Genomic DNA, 13,123 nt, shown 5'->3' with positions numbered 1-13,123 from the left:
GGGCGGGGCCGGGCGCGCCGCCGCCTCCCTCCCGCCGCGCGCGCCTCGCTGGGTCTGGCCGGGGACAGCTCCGGCCCGGCGGCGGCTCGGCCCACTCGGGCTCCCAGGCCGCGGGGCCCCGCCAGGGAGGGCCGAGACGGCCGCCCCGCCCCGCCCCGCCCCGCAGTGCCCGCCTCCGCCTCCGCGCGGGACCCCCCGCCGCAGCTCCCTCTCCCGGGCGGAGCCCCCGGACGCCCCCTCCGCCCTGCCCGGCTTTCCCGCCGCGCTCGAGCTCCTCCGCCCCGCCCCCCGGGGGTGGCCCGGACCCTGCCCTCGGGAGCCAGCCCCGCCTAGGGTGCCCCTCTTCCCCCGCCGCCGTCCTGCACCCTGGGATCAGCTGAGCCTCTGCGAGGGACACTCGAGCCTGGGGTGTGCGTGGGTTCCCTGAGGTCTCAAGTCCAGGACTGGAGTCGGTGGGCGCGCAGAAGCCTCCTGCTTGGCTGGGAACCTCTTCCCCCACAGTTGCCAGACAGAGACAGAACCTGGGGCTCAGAACAGACCCCCAACCCTTGCCCTTATCGAGTGGAGCGAAGAGCACGGCAATCGGGGATTCCTTCCAGTCTCCGGGGGCTTCCTGGTCCCCTCGGTCCCCTCCCATCTCCTCGGGCCTCGAGCCTTCGGGCTGCGACAATGGGCTCCTCTGTGTGGCCAGGAGAAGGCGGAGGCGTGGGGTAATTAGGGAGCTGTGAAGGCTGGGGTAGGGGGTGGGCATCGTGACCGAGGCGGGGCAGGGCCCCGGGGTCAGGATCCTCCTGCAGGGACCTGCACCTCGGCAGAAGTTTTGAGTTCTTTCCTCATTGTCTCGCCGCCCCCCCTCCACCCGCCCCAATTCTCTATTTCCCTTTTGGAGTAAAGGAGGGAAGATGCCAGACTTCCCAGTCAGATCCCATGATTCAATCCCAGATGCCTGACTCTTTCTCCTTGTGGGGTGGAAATAGGGAATCTCTCAGGGTCCCCTGGGCTCAGGCGGTCAGGATGGCTGTTTGACAAAGCAGACAAAGGGGGATAGTCTAGTTAGGAAAGTTCTAGCCTAACCCATCCTCCACACGTCTGGATGGGAAATGAAGCCAGGCCAATGTGTCCCAGGAGGGTTGGGGGAGGCTTAAACAAAGCAGGGAGATGCCTTGTCCCTCCCTGTGTAGGCTTTGGGAAGTAGTGGGGGTGCTTTCAAAGGGTGGGCTTTTGAGTAGAGATCCGGGACGCCAGAGAAGTGCAAAGGCAAGTCCCACTGCAGCTAGGTGGTGATGTTTGGAAAAAGTCCTGGCAGTGGAGGCAGCTCTTGCGGCCTCTGGGTAGCTGTTGGAACTGGGGGGAAGGAAAAGGGGCGTGTCACCTGGATCATTGGCTCTTCTTTCACCTCTAAACGCTAAACTCCACCCTTTTCCCACACAGTTGGATCTGAAAAAGAAAAATGTGCCTCCTTCTTGGAGGCAAGAGGATACCTCTGCTCTTGCGCGAGTCAAACATAGCCTAGGGCAGTACACGCCAGCGATCATCTCCCCAGTAGAATTAGAGGCAGGGAACTGGCTCTTTTCCACCACTGGGTTTTGGGGCCCTCCAGTCATGGTAGACTCCAACTTCCCTTTAATTAGTGCCTGGAAACTGCAAGAGTGAGATTTTGCTACCCCCTGGTGTCCACTCTGTAAAAGCTGTCCAGTAGCTGGTTACTGAAGCCAGCACTTGGGAAACTAGTTTCTTAGAGATTATTTTATGAACTTTATTCACTTGTTACAAATCCTGCTCACCCGTGGGCCTCCCTGGTGGCACAGGTGGTTGAGCACCACACTGTGAAGCTGTCCTCAGCCTCTGCAGCACCGGTTCAGGGCGGTGGGCAAGAATCCCACATGGTGCAGCAGACCTCTCCTGTGTCGCCGGCTGCTCCCCTCAGCAGTGTATTTCTTCAGTCTGCCTGTTCTGTTCCCCACTCTGTCTCTGGTGAATCCTCTCACCCTCCCGCACATCTGGCCTGTACCCAGGTTCTTGTATAAATAAATAAATAAATCTTTAAAAACAACAACAACAACAACAACAAAAACAAATCCTGCTCACCCAATCCCAGTGTTGAGAGTCTGAATCTTCCTTTACCAGGCCTATGTTCCATAATCTTGAGCAAATTTCTTGGGCGAAACAATTGTTAGTATTTAAGTCTCCCACAGTTAGGAACTGGCATATAAATTATGGGAGTCCCTGAACTTCTGGAAAAAAGCACCATTCTTCTTTCCCATAGAAGAGGGGGCACTGGGCCTCCCTGGTGGCCTAGGGGGTTGAATCTCAGAGCTGTCACTGCTGGCTGAATTCTATCAGTGTTCTATCACCGGCTAGGGAGCTGGCCCATGTGTAGCACAACAGACCTCTCCTGTCTTGCTAGGCAATCTGATTCTACAGTCTTTACGCCCAGTCTTTACTACAGTCTTTTCTATTTGAATATGTCTGTTTGAATAGGGCTTCAATCTGCACTGTCACAGGGCATGAAAGAAGTGCCTGGAACACTTCATTACCTGTTCCACCACATAACCACCATGTTAAAAAGTGTCAACTTTGGACCTCCCTGGTGGTGCAAAGGGTTAAGTCTCAGTACTATGAAGCTATCCCCAGTTACTGCAGCATGAGGTAAATCCCTGGCCAGGGAGCTGAGCCACCTGGGGCAGCACACCTCTCCTGTCTCGCCCCTGCTGCTCCCCTTAGCAGTGTATTTCAGTAGATCCACCTGTTCTGCTCCCTACTCGTCTCTGGTGAATCCTCTCATCTTTCTGCAACTCTGGCCTACACCCCAGCTCTTGTATACATAAATAAAATAAATTTTTTTAAAAAGTGGCAACTTTAATTTTGTAGTTGCCAGTGCTGAAAGAGTTTCTAAGATTTATTTATATAAGCACTGGGTAAGGTCAGAAGCGCGGGAGGGTGAGAGAATTCACCAGAGTCAGAGCGGAGGGCAGAGCAGGCAGACTGACGAAGTACACTGCTGAGGGGAGCAGCGGGCAGAAGGAGAGGTCTGCGCGCCATGTGGGATCCTCACCCGGTGGCCAGGGATTGAACCGGTGCTGCAGAGACTGCGGGCAGCTTTGGAACCCAGGGCTCAATCGCTGTGCCACCAGGGAGGCCCTGAAAGAGTTTCTAAACATGGTAGATATGTTCCTGTGGGTCAGAGAATAAAACCTTTCCTCCCCCAGACTGGCTTGAGTGTAAGTAATAGCTTAAGCAATCAGGAATTTCCCAGTATGGTTTTATGGGGGAAGTAGTGTTATCCTGATAAGAGAGAATGCAGAAGAAACATCTGTGTCTGTAATGGTTATTATCTGGTTTATGTGGCTGTCATTCTAACTGGGGGAGGCTGCTCACTGCTGTAAGGTGGGCAGTGGTCAGGGCTCTATGTCCATGCCTTGAAGTAAGGGGGGATTTAGTGGAGGACCACTGGGGGAATTTTAGGAACAGACTTGAAAGAGCATATATTTACCTGTGTCTACTGAGGAAACTGTGAGCCAGACCTTAGTTATTTTAGGATAAGTAATCAGCACAGTGTATATGTTAATTCTACTTTTGTTTAATTTTTCCCTTAGTTTGGGCTTTCTTTTCTTTTCTTTTTTTTTTTTTTTTAAAGATTTATTTATTTATTTATACAAGCACTGGGTACAGTCAGAAGCGCGGGAGGGTGAGAGAATTCACCAGAGCCAGAGCGGGGAGCAGAGCAGGCAGAAGGACCGAAGTACACTGCTGAGGGGAGCAGCAGGTGGCAGGAGAGGTCTGTGTGCCATGCGGGACCCTCCTCCGGTGGCCCGGGAGCAGCCGGGAATTGAACCGGCGCCGGGGAGGCTTTGGGCAGCTTCGCAACCCAGCGCTCAACCGCTGCGCCACTGGGGAGGCCCTGGGCTTTATTTTCTTGACAGTATTTCCTTAAAAATTTACAACTGGTATCTCTCTGAACTGGGTATCTCCAAAATTCACAGGATAGCCTCTTGCCTGTGCTGGTGCAGTCATTTCCATGCTGGTCTACAAGTTCCTCTGTTACTTCCTGATAAGCCATTCTCTGCACTCAGCCATACTGATCCTCTGTAAACCTCAGCTGGATCACATGAACCCCTTCCAGTGACTTCTCATTTGTATTATGAATCCTCTTCTGCCTTTTGGTCCAGGCTCATCTCTGCGCACTCCCCTGAGGTGGGAAGTCACCAGGGACCCTCAGCCACTGGTGCCCTTTCAATCCTTCAAACATACCTTGTTTATTCCTAATTTGTGGGCTTTTGGCTCTTTTTCCTTTCTGCTAGATGGCCTCTTTTCACAATTCTAGTCACTGGCTCTCATCCATTAGGTCCTGACTGAAGTGTTACATTCTAGAATGTTTTCCCTGACCCCCTGACGTTATGTGGTCTCCCACCTGTTATGAGACATCTTTTGCTTTCTTCACAGCATTAATTTCTATTTGAATATGTCTTTGTTTATTCTCCACCTCATTTAACAGAGAGATAGCCCCCCTGCCACTACATATAATTTAAAAATAAGCTCCATGAAGTCAAGGGTCTTGTCTGTTTGTCACTGTGATAACCTCAATAGTCTCTGACCAGGTTCTGAAAGACACCATCAGAACAAAAATGGTGGTGGCACTACATGAGAAGGGGAAGCTGGGAAGTGGGAAGGAGTGAGGAGGCCGGGGCACTTAGACATCACCAGTTCTTTTTTGTCTGTAGGTTGACATTTGCAAGTGGAAGCGACACAAGACAGTTGGAAGCTAATGTGGAGTGGAGGGTCTTCTGGGTCAGATGTAGACCCACCGGGCTAGGAGAGTCTGGAAGAGGCATGGTTTGGAGAGGAAGTTCTGGAAAGACTCCAAATTCACGTAAGGACCTTATTGGTATGCAAACCCAGACGCTTTTATATAGCTATGACCTGGCTGGTTTTTTTTTTTTTTAAGATTTATTTTTATTTATTTGTGCATACAAGATCTGGGGAATAGGCCAGAGGTGCAGGGGGTGAGAGGATTCACCAGAGACAGAGTGGGGAACAGAATAGGCAGACTGAATGAAATACACTGCTGAGGGGAGCAGTGGGAGAGACAGGAGAGGTCTGCTGGGCCATGTGGGTTAGCTCCCTGGCCTGAGATCTAACTCAGGCCACAGTGGTTGGTGATAGCTTGATAGCGCTGAGACTTTAACCCCTGCAGCACCAGGAAGACTCATAGCAATGACCTGTTTGGAAACAGTTTTAACCTCTGTTTCTTCATGTAGCTTTGCCCATACACATAGCCATGCATCTGTGTAATTGTGTGAATGTCTTCATTAGTGATAACTTGATGCTTCAGTTAAAGCATCAAGTGGTTGTCGCATTATTTGGGGGGAACTTGTATTATTTCTAACTTTTCTCAGAGTATAAACAGTTGCACACATTTTTTCCCTCCACACTTGAGTTATTTCCACTGAGCATATTTCACCAAGTAGAATTATTGGATGAAATAGTGGGAGTCATTTTATAGCCCTTGCCTGAGGAGATAATATTTGGAGGTCAAGAGTCACAGGACTCTTAAAATATTTAAAAAGTTGAGTGTGATGAGGAATTGGATTTTTTCTGAGTGGCTCAAAGTGACAGTATCAGTGAATTGCTGCTGTTACTGAGGAATAGACCAGGGTGTATGTAGGGGAGTTAATATTTAGAACTGCCCGACTGGCAAAGGCCGTCTCCATAGGCAGTGAATTCTCTCGCTCTGGAAAAAAATTTAGCTTAATGAGAAAGTTTTAAAAGGAATTGTTTCATAAGCTTTCCAGGTTTGTGATCTGTATATTTTCCTAGCCCCACTCCTTTGCTCTAAAAACAAATTTTGTTAAACAAACATTTATTAAGACCTAACACATGCCAGGTATATCTCATGGCAGCCTGAACCCTCTTTGGCAGACTCCCAGCAGAATCTCCTGGGGCAGGCAATCTGGAAATTACAGCAGCATGAAGTCATACCTCTGCCGCCCTCCCATGCCCCCCAACCTTCAGACCTGCTAGGCAGCGGGGACAGATTTGTCTCTGGTTCCTTGACAAATCCCTTTCTGTACTCATTGTCTACTTCCAGGTATCTGCTCAACACTCCACCTATCTTAAGACCCCTTATTACAAAACCTTCTCTCTAAATGCTGTGCCTCCACATGTTCCCAAGACAAACCCATACCAATGTCATAGGTGCCAAATCATTGTTACACTATCTTTTTTATTTCTGCCAAAAGATAATTGCACTTCAAATGGGGAATTTTGGTCGACAAAGGATCTGTAATTGGTGGAATATATAGCACTCCTAATTCCACTAACATAACTTCACCTCCCTACCATGAACAAGTGTATTTACACACACGCTTCCAGGCAAGCAGCCTGTTTTATTGAAGGAACCAGTTGCTTAACAATCTGTTGGTTTTGTTTTTGTTTTTTTAAAAAGCCATCTTACTTGGTAAAACATAGTCTCAAAACTCCCAAGTTTGGCCAAGGAAGAAAAAGCCCTGTTGAAGATGACGACTCAACCATAGTCTCTGAGTTTCACTCCTTTGTAGACTTTTACTGAATTCCTCTGCCACTACCACCCTCGCCTCAGGGAAGCCCTGCTCCCCTTTCTCGGTTCCTCCAGAATGTAATGGGAGACCCTTCTCAAGTTACAGAATGACCCACAAGGTGACCATATGGTGCAGAGGAAGGAGAGTATGGGAGGGCGGTACAGTCCTGGGGTCCACTCCATTACCAATCCCCAGCATGAGCCTCAGCAATTGCGTCATGGGTGGCCATCCTTCCTTCTAGAAGTGCAGGAAAACCAGAAGTCATGGGACACCAGGAAATACAATTGTCAAAGTTAACTGTACATTTTGTAGATGAAAACAGTGCAGTGAATGGACTGGTCTGGCAGTGTCAATGTGAATTTGGAAAAGAATATTTGGCACAATATTTGACTTTTTAAAATTGCTGTTATGGGCCTCCCCTGGTGGCACAGTGGTTGAGTGCTGGGTCGCGAGGCGGCCCACAGCCTCTGCAGCGCCAGTTCAATCCCCAGCCACCTGCGAGGGTCCCACAAAATAAATAAATAAAATTGCTGTTATGTGTAAAGATGCCAATCGGAAGTCTAGTCCTTCCTTAAACTTTTATATTTAACTTACAAACAAGCAAATTTTAATAATCACTTTAAAGGATTGGATTTGATGACTATTTAAAAAAGCAGTTAACAAGACTCCTTCAAACAATTAAAAACATATTTTATAAATTTAACATAGTCCATGTCCTTATGAAGTAATTTGATAATCTGAGCTACCCAACAAAACATTCCTGAATATCAAAAAGACTCTTAGAAATCCAACAATTTAAAAATATGATGATTCAACTCTTAAGTTTTCTTAAATCTTCCAAAACTAATTTTGAAGGAAGGTTCTATTTCAAATTACATGTTTAAACCACACATTTTAAATTAGAGTTGCAAGTCCAATTGTTACTGTTACAGACAAAATTCTCTTAAACATGCAAAGTACCTAAAATGCTAAATATGAACAAATTCGTTAATATAAATATATCAATGCTACATTTTTTTTTTAGATTTATTTATTTATTTGTTTGTTTGTTTGTTTGTGTATACATACATATATACAAGCACTGGGTACAGTCAGAAGCGTGGGAGGGTGAGAGAATTCACCAGAGTCAGAGCGGGGAGCAGAGCAGGTAGAAGGACCGAAATACACTGCTGAGGGGAGCAGCGGGTGGCTGGAGAGGTCTGCGAGCCATGTAGGACCCTCCTCTGGTGGCCGGGGAGCAGCTGGGGATCGAACCGGTGCTGCAGAGGCTGTGGGCAGCTTCGCAACCCAGCGCTCAACCGCTGCGCCACCCGGGAGGCCCAATGCTACACGTTTGATTCTCTTAAATGCCTCTGCCCTTAACTTTAAACTTTTGGGGTATTAAAACAAACCCACTAGGAAATAATTATGTCATCCTAAATAGCTGGGAGCCCCTACCCAAGTGATTTTTTGAGACACATCTTCGGTGGCCCAGAGATCATAACCAGCAGAGATTTTGTTCCAAGATTCTCAGGCAGCTCTTCTCAAATTGTCAACTTCCGCACTTGTTTCTGGATGAGCCAATTTCATAGCCCATGGCCCCTAGATTCAAGTTTCCCTCCATCGAGTTCTTCAACCTACACACAGAAGCCAGAAACTCCTACCCAGGTAGCCACACCACTCGTTTGGGCATAATTAACTTATTTAAAGATCCATTCTATTCTGAATTCATTTCACACTTTTTCCAGCTTCTGGGGCTATTGCTTTTACAGATATTGAATGACTGAATTTTTCCTGGTGTTGCCTGACTCTGGTTATAGACATAATGTTAAGCCACAGACGTGTAACAGAAAGATTAACATTTAACAAAGAACAAACTTTAGGAGGGGATGAGGGACATTCTAGGGAGGTGGGAAAAAAAATATTCTAGAGTCCATTTGATTCACTGCACTCTTCTGTTATTATTTATGGTATTTCAAAGGCATATTTTCTCTTGCCACTTAAGCTGGATAATGAATCCTTGTCTGCAACAATATAGGTGTGTTTGCCTAACTCCCAATCACAGGTGTGTTTACCCTTCCAAAACCATAATGTGTATTGGGCACCTGTTATAAATTCAACGATATTTGAGAAAAGAACACCCAAGTACTGTTGTGTACCCTCTTAGCGCAGTATAGGGCAGGGGTGGGGAGGGGTGTGGAAATTGCTGGAGAAGCAAACAAATAGGAATGAGCTGACATGTATCTCAGATTAGGGCCTTGAATGATTGGGTCTGATGTTTCCACAAACTAAGGCTGAGAGATTGCAGGAGGATGGGCAGACTGAGCTCAAGTTGAGTGTTTTTAATTTAGACCCCTGCAGGATGCTAAGGGGGCCGGCATCAGTGGCAGTAGGACCTGGATATCTCTGCCTGGAACTTGGGAGACTGGGGCTGGAGATAGACTTAAGGGAGCAGATAAGTAATTGTAGAGGGCATGGAAGTATATCAAGTCGCTCAAGAGAATGCAGTGTGAGAAGGAAAGAGAGCTAAGAATAGGATCTTGAGAAACACCATCATTTAAGGTGCAGACAGAGGAAATGGAGCCTGCCCACGACACTGGGGAGAAGCCAAAGGGGTAGAAGAATGTTGTTTTTTTTTTTTTTTTAGAATGTTGTTTTTCTCTTACTTACAGTATGCCTTCCTTGGTTGTCAGCACAGGGATGGGCAAAATAGTGCTAGCGATGGGCAGAACTATTATGTGTGGCATGAGGGATGCTCTATTTGAGGTGGGTTATTGCTATATGTGGATATGGTAGATAATGGAGTGCTCTTCCTGAGCTGTCTCTTTCTAGAAGGTATGGTGGTGTCAGGGAGTCAGAAATTCTGGGTCCTCCATTTTCTCTGCTACATCATATTTCACCAATATCTTTTCTTTATTCTGAACCCTAGCTTGTGTAGGAAAATCTCTTCCAAAATGTGGGAAGGAAGGTATGAGGAGGAGGCAGTATCTGCAGAGGAGAGGGTTGCCTTACTGCTGAGTGCATGTATTTGAGTGTGTGTTGCACACACATGTACCCATGTGAGTGTTTGTCCCTGTGTTCATGTATATGCATGGGTGTGTATGTCTTATGTTGGCACTTATGTGTCCCAACATATATTATACACATGTATAATAGGTTTGTGTTTTTTTCTGTGTAAGTATCAAGATTAGTACAGAAATTGAGAAGAAAGCTTGAGCAACTTTTATGGCAATTTGATAAAGTGATTTTATGTTAATTGAATCTAATAAAAATTTGACCCCGTTTTTCTCTATCAGTATGTTCTATTTTGAATTCATTTTCCAGTAATTCCTTTTTTGCAGTATAATACTGTAAATCCATGGCAGATCGCATGTCAGACTCCCTTCACCACACTGAGAGGAGTACCCGATCAAGATTCTTGGAGGGTCCTGACTGTGAAATTTCTAAGGGAGGGAAATTCACTTCAGAAGCATGAGGCTCTTACTTCCATTCATATCAGTGAAGTGTGAGGTCAGATCTGGAGCACGAACAGGCGTAGGATCTGACATGCATCTGGGAAGATGTTCTTTCTGCCCTTCAGCTGAGATGGGAGCTCCCAGGCAGTTCTCAATGGGGTGGAAGCCAGAGTCCAGCTCTACCCCAATCCTGAGCTTTCAGAGAGTGCTGGCTGCCCTTCCTGCCTGCAGGTCAGGCCTCACAGAGATAAGAAGAGATTTCCAAGCTTCATATCTTCCCCGGACAATGACACACACTCAGGAAGAGCAGAGTATTTTATTGCAGCAAAATCAGACACGTTCCTTTGCCCAGCACAAGGAACACAGCAAGGGTTTTTCTGCCCTACTTCCTGAGATAATCTCCACTGTCTGTGGCCCCCCTGAACTATCTAACCACAGCCCCTCCAAGGCCCTCACCTTAGCTTGCATTTGTAATTTTATATTCCCTTTCTTTTTCAGACATCCCCCTAAATTATACATAACACAGCCCTGCAGCAAGCCCTGTCCAGATCCTTTGTGCTTGAAAGGCCGCAGAGTATCACAAACTCAGGAAGCAATGCAGGCATCAGTGAAAGGCTATAGAGAATGACCCCTCTTCCCTCATTACTTGGAGCATCCCGAAAACCCCCAAAGGAATTAAGAGTGTATGAAGTTGGGTGTGTGTGGGAGGGAAGTGGTATTTGCAAGGAAGGTAAGGATTAGTAAAGAATTCATGGGAGGAAATGCAGCAGCAGCAGGAGTTTACAGAGCTTGGGGTGGCATGGGAGGAGTGGGGAACACTTGATCTTAGATAACTTTGTCCAGGTGCACGGGAACCAGCTGGTATCTCTGGTCATCTTTCTCTTGGGGAGGCTCACAGGCGATGATGAAGAAGGCATCCATTTGTCTCTCTTTGTACTTGCAGTCTGGGTACTTCCCCGAGGTGAGCTGACAATCGGTCAAGAACATGCGCTCTTGGCTCTGGTGACAGTTGTCACGGCCATTCTTGCAGGCTATGTTGGGGGTCTGACAGGTGGCGGCCACTGTGGAGAAGGGTTCATGCAGGAAGGTGTTGATACTCTTGCAGCGTTTCGTGTACTTATTGATGTTGGCCATCGCCGCGTTGCATTGCTGAGGGCTCAGCTGCACGTGCTGAGTTTCGAACCACTGAGCTGAGGTCATGTTCTTGGGCTTGGCACTGACGGGGACCTCGGCTACCCACAGTCCCAGCAGCAGGAGCAGCAGCAGGGGGCTGAATCCTGCTCTGGCCGGTGCCATCTCTCCTAGGGGAGACAGAGGAACAGAGGGAGCAGTAGGTGATGAGTAGTCATCATGGGGGAACCTTGCTGGCTCTTCTAAGAATCTCATACCCTAAGTGAGTTATTGTAGGGCTCTTGCAGTCTCAGATATTTAAGAACACCACTGGCATTTTTTAATACACTTCCAGCAGATAAAGTGCCTCTATGTCCCTAATAAATACTTCTATTTTTTTCCCCTTGTGATATTTTTATGAGGTGAGTATGCTATTTTTTATGTACTGATTTATTTTTTTTAAGGTTTATTTATGCATAGAACAGGGGCATAGGTCAGAGGTGCAGGGGGGTGAGAGGATTCCCCAGAGACAGAGTGTGGAGCAGAATAGGCGGATCTACTGAAATACACTGCTGAGGGGAAGCAGTGGGCAAGACAGGAGAGGTCTGCTGCGCCATGTGGGTCAGCTCCCTGGCCAGGTATTGAACTCAGGCTGCAGTGTCTGACCTTGATAGCACTGTATCTTTAACCCCTGTGCCACCAGGGAGGCCCCGAGTATGATACTTTTTAAAAATATATGAGCAAACTGAAACTCAGAAAAGTTAAGGAAATTACCTATTATTACATAGCTAGAGAGTGTCACATATAGGATTTTAATCAAGGTCTCTTGGCTTCCAAAGTCCCTATTCTTTCCATGCTCCATTTTTTTTTTTTTTTTTTGAACATTGAGGAGAGGGAATCTAATCTTGGAAGAAAAAATAGAGAGTGGAGGCTCCACTCCACTCTCTTCGGCTAGCTCAGGTGACCCTGAAAGAGACAGTATTAAGGTTGTGGAGCCAGCTCACTCCTCTCTGTTCCGTGGCCCAATTTCTCACTGAAGCTAGAAAAACAGACACGCCCAGTGAAGAAGTCTGCTCCAGCTGGCAAAGCACATGGTGAGTTGGGCTTTTTCCATGGCTGCCATTTTACTCTGTTGGGGAAAGCCTTGGAATGATAGAGGGTCAGAGCTGGAAGAGAGCTTAAAGATCACTTAATCAGTGCTCAGTTTTACAGATGAGGGGGTGTGAGTTCCTGAAAGGGCAAGTGCCCTTCCTGAGGCCCCTGAGTGGGAGGCAGAGCTGGGGCTAGGAGCTTTCCTGACTTTGATCTCGTGTCCGTTGTAAAAGGAAGGAGAAAGTGTCTTCCTTAGAGGCAGAGTCTACTGAGTGTGTGACTTTGGGTGGTGCACGAACACCACCTTCAGTAATTCTCTTCTAATCCTCCTGATAACATCTATGAGAAAGTTTCCTATTAACAAGAGAGTAAATTCTTTGTCTTTCCCTTTTCCATCAAGTCAACAGAAATCGGGCTGAAGTCGCTTCTCTAAATAATATTGAAATAAAATTTTTAAAAATTGGATGACATTCAGTACATCTACTTTAATGTCTGTTTATTAGGTGACACTTGAGTTCTTTGAAATATGGTGTCATGTAGTTTCCTTTTCTAAGAATTTTTTGAACTAAAATGAGTACACATATCGTTAATAAATTATATTATGGCAGCTAGTGATATTGCAACAATTGCAGGGAGGAAGCGAATGACTGAAGTTGGGAAATTGCTCTGGCTACAACCTCTCAGGTCTTAATTGGTATGTTGGACCCCACCCAACCTAGACCTCTGGAATGTGTGGGACATCACTGCCTTGGAGAGAAAATGATCTTCAAAGTAGCAAAAATCACCAAGCTCTTCAGATCAGCATTGCCAGATGGGAAACTTGGGAGATGTTTGTGCCTCTGCCTCTAAGGTGGGGCCTGGTTCACCAATAGAGCTCACTCTTTTCACAGTGAGGGTCTTTTTATGCATCCCTTGCCATGAAACTAACAA

General features: G+C 47.0%; 1 protein-coding gene and 1 long non-coding RNA gene across 2 annotated transcripts in view; one reads left to right on the top strand and one right to left on the bottom strand.

Moving 5' to 3' along the window:
- The window catches only part of LOC119238882 (uncharacterized), a 31,557-nt gene that overhangs the window by 993 nt on the left and 17,441 nt on the right, over positions 1-13,123 (top strand). Inside the window, exon 2 of the long non-coding RNA XR_008549538.1 lies at positions 4,722-4,870. This is a non-coding gene — a long non-coding RNA (uncharacterized LOC119238882). The remainder of the gene's footprint in view (positions 1-4,721; positions 4,871-13,123) is intronic.
- LOC119238880 (ribonuclease 7-like) lies at positions 10,797-11,302 on the bottom strand. Its single transcript, XM_037502988.1, has one exon. The coding sequence runs from the start codon at positions 11,285-11,287 to the stop codon at positions 10,817-10,819; it is 471 nt and encodes a 156-aa protein (XP_037358885.1). The 5' UTR covers positions 11,288-11,302; the 3' UTR covers positions 10,797-10,816.

Source organism: Talpa occidentalis, unplaced genomic scaffold, assembly GCF_014898055.3.
Source record: "Talpa occidentalis isolate TD23 unplaced genomic scaffold, MPIMG_talOcc4v2.1 talOcc4.11, whole genome shotgun sequence".
NCBI classification, from domain to species: Eukaryota; Metazoa; Chordata; class Mammalia; order Eulipotyphla; family Talpidae; genus Talpa; species Talpa occidentalis.
This window is presented reverse-complemented; position numbering and strand designations above follow the sequence as displayed.